This window comes from Elgaria multicarinata, chromosome 8 (assembly GCF_023053635.1).
Source record: "Elgaria multicarinata webbii isolate HBS135686 ecotype San Diego chromosome 8, rElgMul1.1.pri, whole genome shotgun sequence".
In the NCBI taxonomy this organism is placed as follows: domain Eukaryota; kingdom Metazoa; phylum Chordata; class Lepidosauria; order Squamata; family Anguidae; genus Elgaria; species Elgaria multicarinata.
The window spans coordinates 85,021,208-85,040,201 of NC_086178.1; the positions used below are offsets into that span (position 1 = coordinate 85,021,208).

An 18,994-nucleotide genomic window follows, 5' to 3' on the forward strand; every position below is an offset into this window, starting at 1 on the left:
ACCCCAGTAGCCTTTCAGCGGCTATCTTGAAATTTGACTGTGTGTTTATATTACACACAGCTGAAGTCTCCTCCTGCTCTGTGAATGTGAATGGAATGCCGAGTGGAAGAGACCCAGGGCCTTGAGGCCACCCAGATGAGAGGTTTTTGTGCAAAAGCCCCTATATGGTTCTGTTTGACAGAGGGATAGAGATGGAGCTTGGGTTTGCTCCTTGTTTGGGAAGCTAGGGGGAGGGGATCAGGCCAAGGAGCTATATAACTGGAGAGTGTTCGGTTTCCCCGTGCACCATCCCAGAGCAGCTCTCCCTAGCCAAGCGCTGACAGGGTAAGTGGCAGTGAACCGAAGGAGAGATTCCAGGATTTGCCTGATCTGTTTACATAAGAAAAAGGCTCCATGCTGTTTTGATCAAGTTCTGCCTATGAAATCTCATCCTACAACATACAAGTCAATGTGTGATCCACACTCTTTAAACTCAGTCGGTGTTTGCTGTTTACTTCAGTGGGATGTGGGGTGCATCCTTAGGCTGCCACTTGCAGCTGGATGCTCTGCACATTTACTGGGAAGTAAGTCCCACTGAATCAGTGCAGTTTGCTTCCAATTATTTGTGTCTAGGGAGTAAGGGCCACTGAATGCAGTAGGACTTACTTCTGAATAAACATGCATAGGATTTGGCTGTTTGTCACGATAGTTCAGCATTTTAAAACCCCATTTATTTTGATGAGAGGTTTTAAGCACATACCTGACTCTTGTCTCCCACTGAAATCAGTGGGACTTCAGTTGGTTGTGCCTTTGTCTTGGTTGTGCATTTGTCTTGCTTGCTGACCCTCACTCTTTTAATTTCTTATTAATATTGCAAAGTTTAAGAAGAGCTATAATGTTTATAAGCTATGTTGTTTATAGATAAAAGTTTGGACAGCCTTTTGCATGATTCTGTCAATATATTTATTTCACTGGTCACACTGTTATTTAAGCATCATTAAAAAGCCATCCTTGCTGGGAAGCATTTTCTCTTCTAATTGTTGTGGTTCAGATTTGTTCCTAGTGTGCCCCTCCTCTTTGGATGCCGTAGACTTTAGCTAGTATGAATTTGCTTCTGCGTTGTGAACCTGGATTTTTCACTTATGGGTTTTGATAGAATCTTTTCACTTGAACTCCCAAGCTTAGAAAAGACCATGACTGGGCCTAAGAATAGATGCAAAATTTGCATTTTACGCTTGGGTTGCTGTACCACGAGAGAAGGAGCTACACTGAGTTCTAGATGTGAGCTTAACGTTTAGAGCAAGAGGAGCTATGTAAGCTCTTTGGGGTAGAGACTTGTGTTTTGTTTACATTGTTAGTTAACATATCATTTACATTAATAGTGCTATGTAAAATATGGTGACTGTGATTACTACTATTACTATTTCTACTATTACCACCAAGGAGTGGAAATTCATTAGAAGTAAGTATGCAAATCTAGCAGGTCATGATTTCATTCTACCTCTAGTTTACTGCAGCAAGTACAGATGAGAACTAATAAAATTGATTATATGGGGTAAATGATGCAAAAACATAGGCCCTGTTCAGAAGACACCTTAAGCCTTATTCTCTGTGGATAAAGCTGTGGTTTAAGGTGTCTTCTGAATAGGGGCATAATGGCTGTAGTGTAGATGGTCATGGATGCCATCTACCCACTTGGGACTTTGGGGTCATCCCAGGGAGTGGTCATTTAGAATCTCTTCTAGTCTTGGATCTTGAGCATGATTCAAAACAGACAGAGAGAAAAATACACAGAGGAAGCCATAGATGCACATGACGTTCTGCTCCACTGGATCCTGAGTTGACCACATAGCTATCCAAACTGGGGTGAGTCGGTTCTGTCTGTGTATCACAGTATTTCCTGCTGAACTTCATCATTAAAGAGTTTGTTCTCTACTGTATGATGTTGTACTTGCCGAATTGGAGGAGACCTGTCTACTGCAACATATTTGTATTCCTTATGCTCAATTGAACAGTAGTTCATTTGCACATAGTTAACAGAGGCAAGTCCTTTATTTGCTGTTCTTCCAACCGGTTCCTACCATAGTCTGTCCCTCCTCCAAAGTGCTGACCACAAGCCTTCCCTGCCTGGAAGTCATCAGGAAAAGCCTTTTGTTACAGGTGCCTTTTCCAATGATATTTCAGCCTGTGTGTGTGTGTGTCTGTCTGTCTGTGTGCGCGCGCATGTTTCTCCACAAAGCCCAGGGCCCTCTCCGCAGTGACACTGTCCTTGCTGAATTCCCTTTCAATGGAGGTTCACCTAGCCAGCTCCTTTCATGGTTTTTAGGAGGGGAAATTCACCACTTTCTAAGACCTAGACCAACACCTGTTAGAAGGGCTGAGATTAAATTTCAGATGGAGTTTTGCTTTCTTCTTCCTCTTGTTCTTCTGTTGCTATTTGTTTGGGATTTAAAATAGTATTTATAGTAGATTTTAACTTCTATTGCTTTGAGCCTGTTTGGCTGAAAAGTGGGATAGAAGGAAAGTAGTGGTGGTAATAGTAGTAGTGATTTTAATAGCAAAGCAGTAGAGGCTGGTGACTCCTACTTCACTGGGGAGGCAGATCCGCTCCGGATTTCAGTCAGAACCAGTCAGAACTCTAAATGAGCTATTGAAGGTGCTGAACCCATTTAGGGGCTAGGGTTCTGCACTTCGGATAGCTCATTTAGGATTCTGACTGGTTCTGACTGAAAATCAGAGTGGATTCATGGCCCCATGGAAATAGGAGCCAGGAGCCTCCACTGTATCAAAATAAGGAGTGATTGCATGCAGTGCATTTCGAATGAGAGTTCCCTTTGCTGGAGCACACTGTGGGATCTGGTGCACCGGGCTCATTTTTAGCTCTGCCTAGAAGCAAGATGATTAAAAGTTAATTGCATACCGTAATCACCCATGAGAAGTGCACATTACAGGTTTAGTTCTGGATTAAATTAGCTACTGCAGATTATCACTCCCACACACTAGAGCGTCCCATGGTTCTCAAACATTGCTTGACTTATCCTAAAGGTTTGATTTCCTTGAATTTCTGAGCTTTGCTAGTAGTTACTAAATATGGCTTTCATTTAGAGTTCGCCATGCTCAGGCAGAAATGCAACATTCCTCCGCTCCCCCTCCCTCCAAGGATTTTTGGCTCAGTTGACTTGAGTTTGAGCAAAAAAACCCCCCACCAACCTCCTTGACCTCTCAGCTCTATTCCAAAAACGGACTTTTGAAAGGCTTTGCTTCCTAATTAGGAAATCGTTTGCTCCAAACAGGCTAGAGGCACTCGCATTAGGTGAAGTTTCTGTGCTTTGGAGTAAATGCTTAAATATGAATTGTCTCTATACCTATTACATAGATGATTTCAAACCTTTCTTTCTCTCTATTTTTAGTAAAAACACACAGACCAAAGAAATGGAAAATGTTCTTTTTGTTGTTAAATTTTAATTAATATTTATTACCCACCATGCCCCAAGCATTTCAGATGGGCTCCAATTTATCCTCATCCAATTTTACCCTCTCAGCAACCCTGTGAGGTAAAAAGAAGAGAGTATCTTACCCAAGGAGAATGAACGAGGACCTATGCACACATTTTGAAGTGTGCAGCTAGGAAAAGGAAGTTGACCAATGTGATAAATATGGATTTGAAAATGCCAGGATTAGCTGGAGTTCTGTGCTCACCTCATGCTTGATACAACCCCAGGTTTGCCCTGTGTAACAGTTGGGGGTGGAAGGTTTCCTTCCTTTGGATTTAAATTTCTTAATAGAAATTTATATTGAATATTTCTTATCTTCTGGATAAGGAGGCATTTGAACTTGGATATAGAATTCCCCTCCTCTGTGGCTAAGGGCTCCCCTATTGCTTCAGGGATTTTATGCACGTTGCCTTCAGATAAGTTTCCCTTACTCTCAATTTTATCTTTACCCCTCTGAACTTTCATGCTATCTGTCTCAAGAGGGAACATCAGGCCTTTTATATTGAACTTACACTGACAGTTCTGCCTACATTACCATTGAACCATCTTTAGCTAGAACCCAACACCCCAGGCCTCAAATTAAAGACTTGGATGACTGTATCTCGTTAAATTACTTTAATGACAGCACTCTAATTAGCAGGACTGTTAATGCGCCAAAGCTGTCCTGCATCCAAAGTGTATACGTTTCCTATAAACAGTGTAATTTATGTAAGTTTATCTATATTTTACGTAATGTGATGGAGTTTGTAATTATTTGTTTTGGTTTGCTTGTCATGGGAGGAGCAAGGGCAATGTAGCCATGCTCCCCCCCCCCCCCCGCCAATCCTTGAAAATCTTAATTGGCTACATCTACAAACTTGCATTATCTACACATAATCTATGCATTATCTAAACACTTTGAAGTGTATCTGAAAACCACTCAGCCATGAAGCTCATGGCGGTGACTCCTCACCTGCTCTCCACCAGACCTATCTTCACCTAATCTTGAGCCAGTCACATTCTCTCAGCCTCAGCCTACCTCACAGGATTGTTGTGAAGATAAAATGGGGAGGAAGCAGCAGCGCGTAAACTGCCTGGAGCCCCTCAGAGGAACGGTGGGATATAAATGTCGATCATAATAATTGTAGCAATAGGGGTTAGAAATGTTCATATTTTAAAAAGCAAACAGGTTTTCAGGAAGGTGAACTTTGCACCCAATAGCCATAATCTGTGCTTTTGATGCAACCCCAACCACAAACCTGCTGGTCAGTTACGTCTACCAAGTGCCTCCAAGATTAAATGGGCAAAGCTTATATTTTTAAAGACTGGTAAAAGATCTAACATTTCACTTTGTAAGATGCAACTGTAAGAAGCAAAATCTTTGCTTTCCAGATCTAGGTACCTAGAATTTTATTATTTATTTATTTAGCCTTATGAACCATTGGTCTAATCTCCCAAATGGTTCTAACCTCCCAGGCACTGAGACGGCGATGCTCTTTCTGAGCAGCCCCAAACAAGGTGGGTCACACTGGACATCTCATGTTTGCCCTCATGCATGACAGAAACTGTTTTAAGCTCTGTATGATGAAAGATCAGCACTTTCACCTGCCTTGAAATAAGAGTTGTCACAACGGCTAATAGTGGGCAATGGCTGACAGACTGAAACTTTAAACACACTGTAAATCATCCTGATGGTTCAGTCTGGCTCTCAAAAATTGAAGGTCATAGTAAGCTTGCATTGTCAAAAGCATCACTCACACTTACTCAATTCCCAAACCCCGTCATTATCTTTCAAGGACTTACAAATGAAATACAAGTTGCCTAATAACCAATAATGGCTCTATAATCAGCTTAAATGTCTCTTTGCGGTTTTAGTTTGGACCTGAGGCTTACAGCGTCTCTGAACCACCTAAATTGGTTAATTTCTTGGAAACGTTATCCTCCCCAGCAGAACAACAAACCCCATTATATTGCAATTTATTGGAGGGCTGGACTCCTGATCTAGATGCTGTAAACCTAACAGGGAAACAAAACAGGGCATGTTGTATGCTTGTAACAATGGACACAAGCTCCTAGGGTCGAACTACACGTTTCTTTAAAAATGTCATTTTTTTCTCTGTTTCTGTTTTATTCAAAAGTAAGGGCATGAGGGAATAGGGTGAATTTAACCGTTTGCCTCATGCTGTGGTCTCAACAATCTCAATCAGGGCTAGGCAGCTAGAGTAAGCTGTACGTCGCCAAAAAGTCAGACATTTATTTCAACAAATCACTTTTGGCAATGTAAGCTGATGGTGTGTGTGCCCAAATCTAGATTGGGACCTGTGTGTGTGTGTGTGTGTGTGTGTGGAGGATTAACGATACCCTGCCTTAGAATCCTGATCCAGCTCAAATCCCCATGCGCTTACTGTTGTGTAAAAAAAGAGGGGAAATACATAGCGTCTAGCTATATCAATTCAATCATTTCCCCTGTGCTCAATCTCAGATTCAAGCCGGTTTAACAAAAGCTGTTAGTGTAAATTCATTGGTCCGCTTCCCAATTGGTCAAATTAAATTAGGTCAGGTTTACACATTACCACGTTCCAGCACATTGTTGTGTGCTGAAATGGGAACTGAAGTGTAATGTTGCCACGTCTATCGTTTGCTGTAAGTGAGTCTAAATCGTGTGAAGTATCATGATATTCCCCCTACCCTCAGTAGTCACACAATATTTAGGTGGGTGGTTTTTTTACTGCATTGTGGAAACAACAGGAATAGGTAGTATTGAAATAGAATTTTTGCCACCTCTTTCTGTAATATTTGCCCTTAACTAAGGTATATGGCCACTCTGCTTGCTCAGGCGAAGGATTTCCTTCCTTTCTGCCAATATTTTGTTGTACAACCATGGTGGTGGGGCAGGGGAAGAAGCCTAAAATGTCTGCGTAAATCAGCCACTCTGGCCATGGCACAAACTACTCTGGCAGACAAATAACTTCCTCCCGAGTTACATTCCACATGAGCGTAATATAAACATTACACTTACAATGTGAGTAGGATAGGATGTAATGGAATTCCTGAGGCAGAAAGCAGGAGATACAGATGCAACGTACCACTCACAGGTGAGGCATATTGCAAATGAGCAGAGGTATCACACGAGAACTCGAAGACCATGAGGAGAGTGTAATGTATAGAGCTGGGCCTAATCTGTTGGATAATTCTTCTTGGAAATGTGGGGAGTTAGTGGCTGGGTTTGTGCTCATGTCTTGGGACTAGATTGGGGAAAGGTGTCGAGCAAAGAACTGACATCACACAGGGCATCTGGCTTTTCCTTTGTTTGCCTGGTTGTAGTCTATCTCTGTGGACCCTAAATTAGAGGCTTCGAAATACAGCCTTAGTTGCTAAGAAATTAACATTGCAAGTTTTGAAAGCCAGCTCTTAATGTCTAGGCAGTAAAGCTTTCCCCAAGCTGGCACCCTCCAGATACTTTGGAATGCAGCATCCACCATCCCCAGCCAGTATGGCCAATGGTCCTGCCGGCTGGGGAAAATGCAGTTCTAGTCCCACACATCTAGAGGACACCTGTTTGGAGAATTCTGAACTGAGAGAATCTGGAAGAAACTGTGTAGTAGTGGAGTTCCTAGAATTGGCATCCTAGGAGATGGTGACATTTATATGAAAGGGTACCTGGTGCACATTTAATAGCACATGGGACACCTGTCTGCAGTGTTCTATGGTACAATTTCATTCCCCTAAAGCTACAGCCATTGTGACTGAATATCTCTTTTGATTGTTGACACACAACTTCCCTCATATCCCCTTTTCTTGCTCCTTTGCTTTTTCTATATATTTTTCTCTTTTTGTTTCAAGCATTGCCAGTGAAGTTCACTCAAGTGTGGTTCAGAAATAACCTTCTGAGGTTCTTAAATGGCTGCCATTCACCTTTGGCTCAAATAAAAAAATGTGTCAGAGAAAGGTTCATAGCCTCCTCCCCTGCCCACATCCCCACATCTCTGTCCCCCAGAACACCCTTCAAATCCTTCCTTCGACTTAATATCAAACAGGGGAAGAGGTGGTAGCAGTGGCAGGAAGGATGGAAATTTCCCCCACCGTCCCGCTGTTGTCTTGATACACTGCAGAGCAGTGCATCATGATTTAAAGCAACCTTCCCCAACCTAGTGCCCTCCAAATGTTTTGGACTACAACTCCCAACTTTCCTAACTATTGCCCATGCTGGCTGGGAATGAAGAGACGTTAAGTCCATAGAGCAGTACGACAATGGAACCACTTCCCTAGGGCAGTTGTGGTCTCTCTCACACTAGAGGCATTCAAGAGGCAGCTGGACAGCCATCTGTTCTGTATGCTTTGAGGTGGATCATGCATTGAGCAGGGGGTTGGACTTGATGACCTTATAGGACCCTTCCAACTCTACGATTCTATGATTCTATGAGGTCTGGAGGGCTCCAGGTTGGGGAAAGCTGACTTCAAGAGTGGGACTTCCAGTCTTTCCAAGGCAGGGCTACTGCCATTGCAATAGCCCCAAAGGCCACCACTCTTTAAGTCATGTTAGGACAATGGATAAGAGTGGGGAAAGCAAGAGCAATCCTCCCTTCTCCTTCCTGATCTCTGCTGCTGCTTTTAGTGTTAAAAGATCTCAAATAAATGAAGCCAAATAGCCACTTTTTTACTGACTCCGACAGTTGTCCCTGATCTTCTGAAAATGTGTCACTGTGTTGCAATCAGGTCTTCTCTGTTTTATTTATAGGACTGTACCCGTGTGGAAGGTCTGAGAAAGTTGCTTTAGAAGATGTGTGAAGAAGAGGATAGCACTGCGCTGGTTTGTGACAATGGCTCCGGACTGTGTAAGGCTGGCTTTGCTGGGGACGATGCTCCAAGAGCTGTTTTTCCTTCCATTGTGGGACGTCCCAGGCACCAGGTGAACGATGGGTTTAGCTTTTGAGGCTCTGCTTGGTAGTGCAAACAAATGGCAATGCATGGCACAGACATGGTTAATAAATAGCATGGAAGTGACTAGAAAAGAAGAGCACCCACTGTGCTACGGTTCCCATATGTTTTATTCTATTCAAGTCCAGATTATATAAACAGGCCTGCACTGTGAAGCATATTGTGGTCATATTCATTTTTGGTTGCACATTTGTCTTAGAAGTTATCTATCTTCCCCTGGAGTTTGACAATCCTTTTTATTTTATCTTTTTGGCCTGTGTATTTTAATTTTGTGGCGGTGAGTAGGGAAGAATAATCATCCAAACATATCAAGCACCCTTGAAAAAGAAAAAGCTGTGGCGTGTGTGGAACTTTAAACAACTAACAAAATAAAATTGTTCCCATTTATAGCTCAGTACAAATTGCCAAGGACAACTCTTGAACGTCTCAAAAGCTGGTGGAGCAAGTAAAGACTGCTATAAACACAAACCTTAGAGATCCAGGAAACGAAGGAAAAAATAATAGCAAGTCTCATGAAATGCTCAATAGTTCTTACTAAATAGCCATGCCATTAAATTCCAGGGGCACTCCCTAAGAAGACCCTGAAGCTGCTAAGGTCCACACAAGCCACAGCCATGAGATGGGAGTTTTTAGTTACACTTCATGCTTTGATCGCATATCAGGCCCATGGATCTGTGGCTTGTGTCCCATAATTCCTAAATTCTAGCACGAACGGAGCATGCACTTACTCGTTTTATGTTTTCAAGTTAAATTCGAAAATTCATATTAGTGTAACACTAAGCCAACCAAAACATCACCAAAAAATGTGCAAGTTTTTGAGATCTCCAGATCTCTTCATCAGGCAAGATGTTACAAAAAAGCAGAGTTTTGTGGGCAGATGGGGATGAATAGGGGAAGGGGAAAATCTGACGATGGTGAAGTCCTAGTGTCTGAAGATGTTTTTCTAAAATCTTGATGGATGAAGAGATCTGGGGATCCTGATAGGTTGCACAATTTGGGGGATCTTTTGTTTGGCCTAATCAAGGTAGTATACTCTTGTGGATTTTGATATTTTTCTTACAGTCAACATGGTTCTATCTCTGGTTTCCCCCCAAAATAGTTATTGTTTAAAATGCCTCTTCTTTCAATGCAAGGCTGCAATCCTGACCACATTTATTAAATAATTGGGACAAGGATAGGGTTATCCGGCTGCTTCAAATGCACAGTGTGAGTGACTGAAGTAGAGGACTTGGAAAGAATGGACTGTTTTACGTTTGCCACGAGATGGCGCTCTGCTCGTTTTATCTCACTGCAGAAGTTTGTTTTGCTTTATTTTTTGCATGGATGTAAACTGATTTTGCAGCTAAAATAATTATTAATAATCTATATTTGATACGACAAATAGGAAGAGGCCATAATTTGGTGGTAGGTCCCAGCTTTGGTCTCTGTCCATCTCAGGCAGCAGAGCCCGAGATTTTGGAAAGCAGTGTGGACAATACTGAGCTAAAGGGATCAGTGACCTAAGTCCGCGAAGTGCAGCTTCATATCTTCATTTCATATTGGCACCTTTTCTATTATGCTCATTCTAGTTATGCTTCAGGGAAAAGTTTCTATAGCTTCTTCCGTCTCTAAAATGAAAGAAAAATATAATTGAGATGTGTGCCATCTTGCTTACTTTTTGACATTGCTTGCTTATGTGACTCAGTTAGTCATCTTTTTTCCCCTCCCTCTAACTTCTTAGGGTGTGATGGTAGGCATGGGTCAGAAAGACAGCTACGTAGGTGATGAAGCTCAAAGCAAGAGAGGAATCCTGACACTGAAATATCCCATAGAACATGGAATCATCACAAACTGGGATGACATGGAGAAGGTATTGCAATCATTAATGTGAAAGTACATGGTAGGTAGTACAAAATGAATGAGAAGCAATAAGCAGGATTAGTTTGGGCTTGTTTTTGCTTTTTAAAATATTTGTTGAGCAGTGTTGGCATTTCTTCTGTTTCAGGGATTTTTTCTTTCTTTTATTTTTTAACTTCCCTTATATTTTCCTTATCTCTTAATGGTTTTTGACATTGCTTATAGGAAGTTAATGTGTTGTTTTGTTGCCTTTACATAATGGCCTGTAAATCTTTGAAATAATTACTTGCTCAAAGAACTACTCCTGGAGTATGCATATGGCTACAGTGATATGGAACTACACAGAGTCGTTACACATAGAAGGTTCAGAGAGACACTGACTACAGTTTGGGAAAGTGTTGTTTAGACATTATTTATACTTTACCTGGAGTGGCATGGTTGCTGCCACACACAGCTACAAATACCTACAATCAAGGATAGGCAACCTGGCACCCTACAACTTCCATCATCCCCAGCCAGCCTGGTCAGGAATTATGGGGTTGGGCTAAAAATCTGGAGGGCATGGCATTGCCTCCCCTGTCTCCTGCAGCTAGTTGGGAGCTGCTTTTCCCTGGGGCTATCACACATATGATAAATATTGCTGGCACACATCCTCTCCCAATGAGGCAGATATTGCTAGCATATATCACAGAAGTATGCAATCCCCTTAACCACATGGGCAGAAGATGTTGAGGTTACCTGGGGGCTCTCTTCGCAGCACCAGGTTGACACCACCTCCCTCTTCAACCCCATGCTTTCCCTCTCCTGGGGCGGCGTCAGGTCCTCCTGTCACTGAGGGGGGAGTGTGAACTAGGATCAGATTGGAAGTTTCTAGTGTCTCCAGAACTTCTGAAGTTACTGCAGCTTTAGAAGCATTATCAAAGTGATTGGGTACGATGGGGTGGTGATCATGTCTGCGGCAGTGGTCTTCGTCATGATACTGACAATTCTCTTTGCCTTTTACTTCAGATTTGGCATCATTCTTTCTACAATGAGCTGCGTGTTGCCCCTGAAGAGCATCCAACTCTGCTTACAGAGGCACCTTTGAATCCCAAAGCTAACCGGGAAAAAATGACACAGGTAAATGGCATCTTCTCTGCTTCGCTTTCTGGTGGGGGCAATGCTCTGGTTTTGGCGTTTCCAGCCTTTGTGTTTTTAGAGGATGACCCCTTTTAGGGATGGATGAGAAATTCATCCCAACGTTTTTTTTTAATGGATTTACCAGGAACCAAATGCAGTTTGCAGTTGGAAATCTGTACTTTTCTGGGCTTGCAATGTGTTCCATAGAAGAAAAGTATATATATGACAACATGCACACATTTGAAAAATGCTCAAACACTGCATACGTTTCTGAAAGGTGTACATGCCTTAGTTAATGGAAGCAACTGGACAAAATTGGATACGTTTTAAAAAATGCTCACACACACAAAAAAGGGCATAGTATGTACAGATGCTGAAAGATGTAGTCCAAGACATTTAGAGGGCATAAGGTTGCAGAAGAATGAAATAAGGGGAGATCTGCTTCTCCCAAACTAAAAGTGAGAAAGTACTACAAGTAGTACTGCATCCAGGCCCTGAAATTTCAGATTCCAGGGTGATGCTCCAATTGCTTTGCATTCCCACAATTCTTTCATTATAGCTGTACTAGGCCTGCACAATTGTAATTCAACAAGCCAAATCCTGCCCACCAGTCATTGACTGTGGCCTAAATGCTTGACAAACCTGCTGTTTTTGTAGCTCTAGGCAGATAGTAAAAATATAGGAGGTTTGTGAAGACTTTAGCTGCTGAGTTGTTATTTCTTTTTACCCCCAAGGAAATACCATGCTGTACACAACCCACTCCAAAGTCACTTCACTTATTAGTCATGAGGTCCCTTGATTCATAGGCTGGACCTATCACAGATCATTGCATCGACATGTTTTGAATGTATTGATTTAGAAGGATTGTGGAAATCCCTTAATTTATGCACTGCTGATAATTAATGTAACAAGTCCTATTATTTTGTCAGTGGTTTGCCTATCACGTGAAATAACAAAGACATAATGAACCCAATACTTCCCTTGTTTTATGTTTTCATTACTTTTCAGATTATGTTTGAAACTTTCAATGTCCCAGCCATGTATGTTGCTATTCAGGCTGTTCTGTCCCTCTATGCCTCTGGACGTACAACAGGTAAGAAATTGATACTGGCTTTGGGAGTACAGAAAAGTAAGTTGATACAAGCTCAAATGCTGCCTGTTTTGTGTTGTTTCAAGGGATTGTGCTTGACTCTGGGGATGGTGTCACGCACAATGTACCAATCTATGAAGGCTATGCGCTGCCCCATGCCATCATGCGCCTGGACTTGGCTGGCCGTGATCTTACCGACTACCTCATGAAAATCCTGACTGAACGAGGCTACTCATTTGTCACTACTGGTAAGCAAATTATATTTGATTGCATTCAATGACCTGCTTCACATGTCAAGAACAAGCCATGGTTTATTAACTGTGGTTTGTTGGTAATGAAGTGGTAGTGAGCGACTGCACTGGCTCCCGCTGAGTTAAATGACTGAGTGATTGTTTATCATGATGTCTGAACCTAGAATTGGAAATGGTTGAGAGAGGAACAACCCACACCTGTATTCCCCCAACATCTCAATTTCCAGATTTGGACATCATTACAAACAACCCAGGGATGGAGCATCCCTGGGTTGTTTAACTTAGCAAGAGTTATCTTGCTTGATCCTGTTTATTCGTGGCTATCCGGGGTTTGTATAATATGTTATATGCTATTGTTCATTTAGTGCATATGTTAGACCAATGATTTTGAAATGTTCTGCTTTCAAGGAACTCTTTCCACATACTTTTCTGTTAAGAAACTACTGCACATTACAGAGAATTCTGAGGAGTGTTCTAAGGTGTACACATGGAGTGTGGTTGGATTGTGCCCCTATAACACTGGAAATGGTCCATTGTAGGGGAATGAAAGGTTCATTGTGGTGGGCAAGATACCTTATAGAAAATCCTGTTCGCCATTACAATTTTCTCATTGACAAGCCTGCAGTAGGTTTTTGAAGAACCCCAGTATTTCCTGAAACAGTTTGAAAATACCTGTAGTAAGCTACAGCAGAAAGTGGAGATAGTCACATGCAACAAGTTATTGCTGGCACTCAATTAGGCATCAGTGTGCACAGTGGGTTGTATCAATAGTGTCCATCAGTCAATGGAATAGATTTCCTTTCACCAGCAGCCTCCCTCCAAATTTGATCCAGTTAGTTGGGGAACCGCTCAGGGCAGTTTTGGCAAGGGTGTAAGAGGAAGGAAAGCAAGGGTAAATCCCATTGCAGATGTCCACTTGTGTGACTTTGGATTTACCCCAGAGTCCTGTTATGTTTATGAATCTTAACCCAGCAAGGGGATCTGAATGAAGGAGTTTAAATGATTGCATAAAACAGGATGGGGCATTCTATTTTTTTTCCAGAATTTGAAATATGGTGCTCATTATTGAACAGGAATCATAATTTTCAAATATTCAAAAATTAGTTTTAAATTTATTTTGGTTGCAGTAGAATATATATCATGGGTCTGTAAAAAAAATCCTTTTGCTAGCTGCTGAAATTATGCAAACATAGCAGGAGTAACCAATGCTTGACAAATTAAGGGATTTTTTATTTTGCGAATTCAGAACTTGTGTTGGCTCCCAATTGGTACAGACATTTCTTTTCTTTTTTTTAAATGCTCAACATCGCCATTTTTGAAAATCAAGAATCCTCTCTTTGGGAAGCATAACTATTAAACTTCAAATATCAAACAAAACAAATATCAAAAATAATCCTATATTTCTTTTTATGATGTATAGACAAGTAGCTCATGCACAGATCTCTGTTCTCAATCCCATCTACAGCTGAACGTGAAATTGTCCGCGACATCAAGGAGAAACTCTGCTATGTTGCCCTGGACTTTGAAAATGAGATGGCCACAGCTGCTTCTTCATCTTCCCTAGAAAAAAGCTATGAGCTGCCTGATGGTCAAGTGATCACAATAGGGAATGAGCGTTTCCGCTGCCCAGAGACCCTCTTCCAACCCTCTTTCATTGGTAAGATGATTTGTATACTGTTTGTTGGCCCATTATTTCATGCTTCAACATAAAAATTCAGCCATCACTCCCTAGATGGCAACACCTTCCTAGTCCTTTCCCCGGCCAGGGGTGGGGAAGCTCTGCCCCTCTAGATGTTGTTGGACTCCCAACACCCATCTAACCCAGCCACCATGACAAATAGTTAGGGGTGATGGCAGTTGTGGTACATCATCTGGATGGCCACAGTTTCCCCTGCCCTAGACCTACAGTAAATGAATCTTGAACCACTGTTCATTGGTTCGCTTCACTTGCTGATTTGTTTACATGCTCATGGTGATGAAGATCAGTTCACACACTATGTGGCAGAAACCTTGATTTTCCAACAAGGCTCTTTCTACACCTAAGGGTGTAGAGGGACACAGGAGAGACGATCCTGGAATTTCCGGCTCCCGGGATCGTCGCCCTGTGTTCAGATGGACATGCGACGTCCCGGAAGTGAAGAAGGACATTGCGCCCATTGCAGCTGCCGTTTTTTTAAAAAAGTAATAGGAGCCGGAGTGCACTTGCGCTCCAGCAAAACGTAAGTTAAAAAAAAAGCCCCGATCCTCCTCTCCACCCCACCCCTGATGTTCCTAGCCTGCCCTGGCCTGGCTCCTTCCCTCTGCTGCCCCCTGCTACTCTCAGGGAGGAGTGAAGAAGCCAGGATGGGCACCCACACCACTCGCAGTCCTCAGGATCGTCCAGGGACCGCTGGAAGAATTGGGTTTTCCCAGGGTTTCTTTACCCCGGTAAAACCTGTGCCCATCCCCCCTGCTGTCCCTGTGTGTCATTTGGACGTGCAGGGAGCACCCAGGGACAACCCCCGGGGGGGGGGGGAAGCTGGTGTAGAAACAGCCCAAGTGTACTGTTGGCAGGGAGCCACTGACTCCGACAAGTGTACAATAATAACAACTAGGACTTGCACGCTGAAGCGCAATTGCTGCCTTAGGGGAAATGGATGTTATTAAAGGCAACAATACTTTGGAAGGTTGTTTAAAGGATAATCAAATGTGGGTGTAGCGTCAGCACTCCTTCCCAGGGAAATGGTCCAGAGGAATTACATAGCTACTTCTCAAAACGTATTGTTTTGACAATATGTTTTAAGTCCAACTCAAATTCAATTTGTAATTTTTGTAAAGATAAGTCATTTCAATACTTTCATATCATGGATTCTTAGTATGTTGAAAATTGAAAAGGTGCTCCTACTCTTCTTTCAGCATGGTATTTTCTTTATAAGACACACTTTAAAACACATATTAAACTTTTTAATGTTTACAATTTTAAATTGTTGTAAATTGCCCAGAGAGCTTCGGCTGTGGGGCGGTATATAAATATAATAAAATAAATAATAAATAATATAAACAGACTCCAAATAGTCTTTACTTGACTTTAACCTGCTACAAGATATTGTTTCTCTGCTCCTTAAATATACACATTTGAGACCTCATATTGTTTATAATATAATCTCTATATTCTGGTCTCTCTTCACCTTACTTAATTCAAGGCTGTTTCATGAGTGTTTACTCTAATATTCCACCCATATTTTAAGACGATGTCTAGAAGCCGTGCTTTAGACGTTGCCCATCCGGAGAAGACAGGTAGGTGGCTATCAGCTCAGGGACACTGACTTTGTTGCACTTCAGCACCTATTAAAAACCATTTTATTCACCTAGACCTTTGACACCAATTGAATTTTTGACAGTCTGTGCATTTTTACTGGATACATTTAAGTTTACTTGTTATTTTTGGTGCTGTTTTTCTCTGGTGCTGTTATTTTATATTTATTATAGTTATTAGCATTTGACTATAATTCACCTTGGGCAGGCAGCTGAAAAAGTAGAAAGGCAACTTGAAAGGACATAGCCACAATTATTTAAGAATATTTGAATAAGTATTTACTGAAACCATCATAGGTATGGAATCCGCTGGCATTCATGAAACCACCTATAACAGCATCATGAAGTGTGACATCGACATCAGAAAGGATCTTTATGCAAACAACGTCCTATCTGGTGGAACCACTATGTACCCTGGGATTGCGGATCGTATGCAAAAGGAGATCACGGCCTTGGCACCCAGCACCATGAAAATCAAGGTATGGCATTATTGGTCATTATCCAGTTTATAGTGGCACATCCCTAATCTCATTTCACTGGTGAGGACACGAATTGGGAGGAAAAAATGTGGCAACCTGTGGGGGTGTGGCCATCAGAATATGTTTATGTATTTATTTTATTCCTATACTGTCCAATAGCTGAAGCTCTCTGGGCAGTTCCAAAAAATTAAAACCACATGGTACAGCATAAAATATAAAAGCTTAAAACAGTAGTTCTAGGACTGAAGTTGGCAACTTGTGACCCTCCAGATGTTTTGGTCTTCAAATCCAGTCATCACCCATCATTGGCCATGTTAGGTAGGGCTAATGGGAAGTATAGGGCAAAACATCTGGAGAGCCACAGGCTGCCAACCCGTTTAAGGTTGAAATGACACCTTTTTTTTTTTTTAAGAAAAGGTTATCAGAGAATTCCCTATACCTAACAAAGTTATGCTCATGAAAGTACCCTCCTGAATTTCCCCACCCCCAGTTTTGCAAGAAATTTCCCTAAAAACGGAACTGCCTTTTACAGCAGGGCAAAATATAAATCTGACTACGTAAGAGTGCTTTTGCAAAAATATTGAAATGCTCAAGGCTAAAGAAAGCAAGTGTTGACTTTCTCCTGTTGAAAACCATTGCATAAGTTCACTCTCAGACATGCACAGAGCAACTTCACCTGCCTGCGTCTATATGTATAAACGTGGGTTTGTTCTTTTACTGCTTTTGCCATAGGAATGACTTGCAGCACTCAAAATTCTTTATGTAGTTCATGGTATATCCTTGCCTACATCATTTTAACTATATCCTTCTCATTCTTCAGATTATTGCTCCTCCGGAGCGCAAGTACTCTGTTTGGATTGGGGGCTCTATCCTTGCCTCTCTTTCCACGTTCCAGCAGATGTGGATCAGCAAACAGGAATACGACGAGGCTGGCCCGTCCATTGTTCACCGCAAATGCTTCTAACTTGCTCCCCCCTTACTTTCTCTCTTTGAGTCACATTACTGTGGATGTATTCAGGAATAACAGCATTCTTATAATGCCATTCCAAATACCTTCATAACAATGTCTCTGGCTTTGTTTCTAATTAGATTTATATGGAATATTTTTGGGGGGTGGCGGAGGGGGAATAAATCATAAACATGTTATCAGTTATGTGCTTGTAATTTTTATTAATAAAAACTCCTCATTTTTCTTACTCTAATTACAGCAAATGAAAATCCCTTTCTTTTGGAAAAAGAATAGTCTGGCACAGCAGATAAGCTCTATATACTCACCAATATTTGCATCACAAATTCATGGAGGATAGGTCTTTCAATGGGAATTGGCCATGGGAGCTAAATGAAACCTCTGCAATCAGAGCAAGTTCATCTCTGAATACCAATTGCTGGTGGTGGTGGGGAGCACAATGTGGAAGGGCTGTTGCCTTCATGCCATGCTTGTGGGCTTCCAAAAGCATCTGGCTGACCACTATTGGAAACTGGATAGGCTAGGATGAATCTTTGATTTGATCCTGCAGGCTCTCCTTAGGTTCGTTTGACAATGGCAGGGACAACCTTAAGACCAGACATTGTAACAGTAATGAAGTAGGGTGACCATATGGAAAGGCCAGGGCTCCTGTATCTTTTAACAGTTGTATAGAAAAGGGAATTTCAACAGGTGTTATTTGAATGCATGCAGCACCTGCCCTCTTTTGTATCAGGTCACTCTAGCATAGCTAGGGTATAGCTATACTCTACTCTATAGCTAGAGTGACCAGATACAAAAGATGGCAGGGCTCTTGCAGCTCTAACTGTTGTGATGAAGAGGGAATTTCACCAGGTGCTGCATGCCTACAAATGACACCTGCTGAAATACCCTTTTCTGTACAAGTGTTAAAGATACAGGAGCCCTGTCCTCCTTTTCATATGGTCACCTTAATTGAAGGCTTCCTGTGGTACTCAGACATACATACACACATAGACATCATGGGTCCCAGCAAAGGATAGAATCCAAGAACATGGGTTTAGTTCTCCAGTGGGTGGTTCAGCTCTCGTGATATTGCTGTTTGTGATGGCTGCAGGTATAATCCAGTTGGAGTGTGCTAAATATTTGTTTCCAGGTCAGAACAGGCATTTCTCATCATCATGTTTTGACTTGCCAGGGTGGCCCATCTGGCCTGTGGGGCTTCATTTGAGCGCCTATCACCTCAGAAGGGAAATGGGGTGGGAGAGTGTGTGAGCCAAGACTCAGTCTCTTCATTCCTCTCCACCTGTGCAGGGAAGCAAAGGATGGGTGGAGCCAGCCCCCTGACTGAGGGACTGAACACCTAATGATGTCAAGGCAGGGCCCTGTCCTGTGATGCAGGGTGTATGGGGGGGGGGAATCCAGATCCAATATGGTTCCCCACCCTTGCAATAGATGGTGAGAGCAAGTGAGGCAATTCAAACAAATAAGTGAAAGGGAGTGCTGACAAATTACTGAAAAAGACAGCCTTTTAAAAACAGCAACAACTGATGAGTAGTGATTAGCCTACTTCACTTTTCTAGAGAATACTG

At 42.1% G+C, this 18,994-nt stretch overlaps 1 protein-coding gene across 1 annotated transcript; it reads left to right on the top strand.

The window, feature by feature from the left end:
• Positions 1-272: 272 nt before the first annotated feature.
• ACTA2 (actin alpha 2, smooth muscle) lies at positions 273-17,637 on the top strand. Its single transcript, XM_063132915.1, has 9 exons — positions 273-324; positions 8,191-8,361; positions 10,111-10,239; positions 11,235-11,345; positions 12,354-12,438; positions 12,522-12,683; positions 14,152-14,343; positions 16,278-16,459; positions 17,280-17,637. Exons 2-9 carry the CDS (start codon positions 8,233-8,235, stop codon positions 17,421-17,423), a joined length of 1,134 nt encoding a protein of 377 aa, XP_062988985.1. The 5' UTR covers positions 273-324; positions 8,191-8,232; the 3' UTR covers positions 17,424-17,637.
• The last annotated feature ends 1,357 nt before the right edge of the window (positions 17,638-18,994 follow it).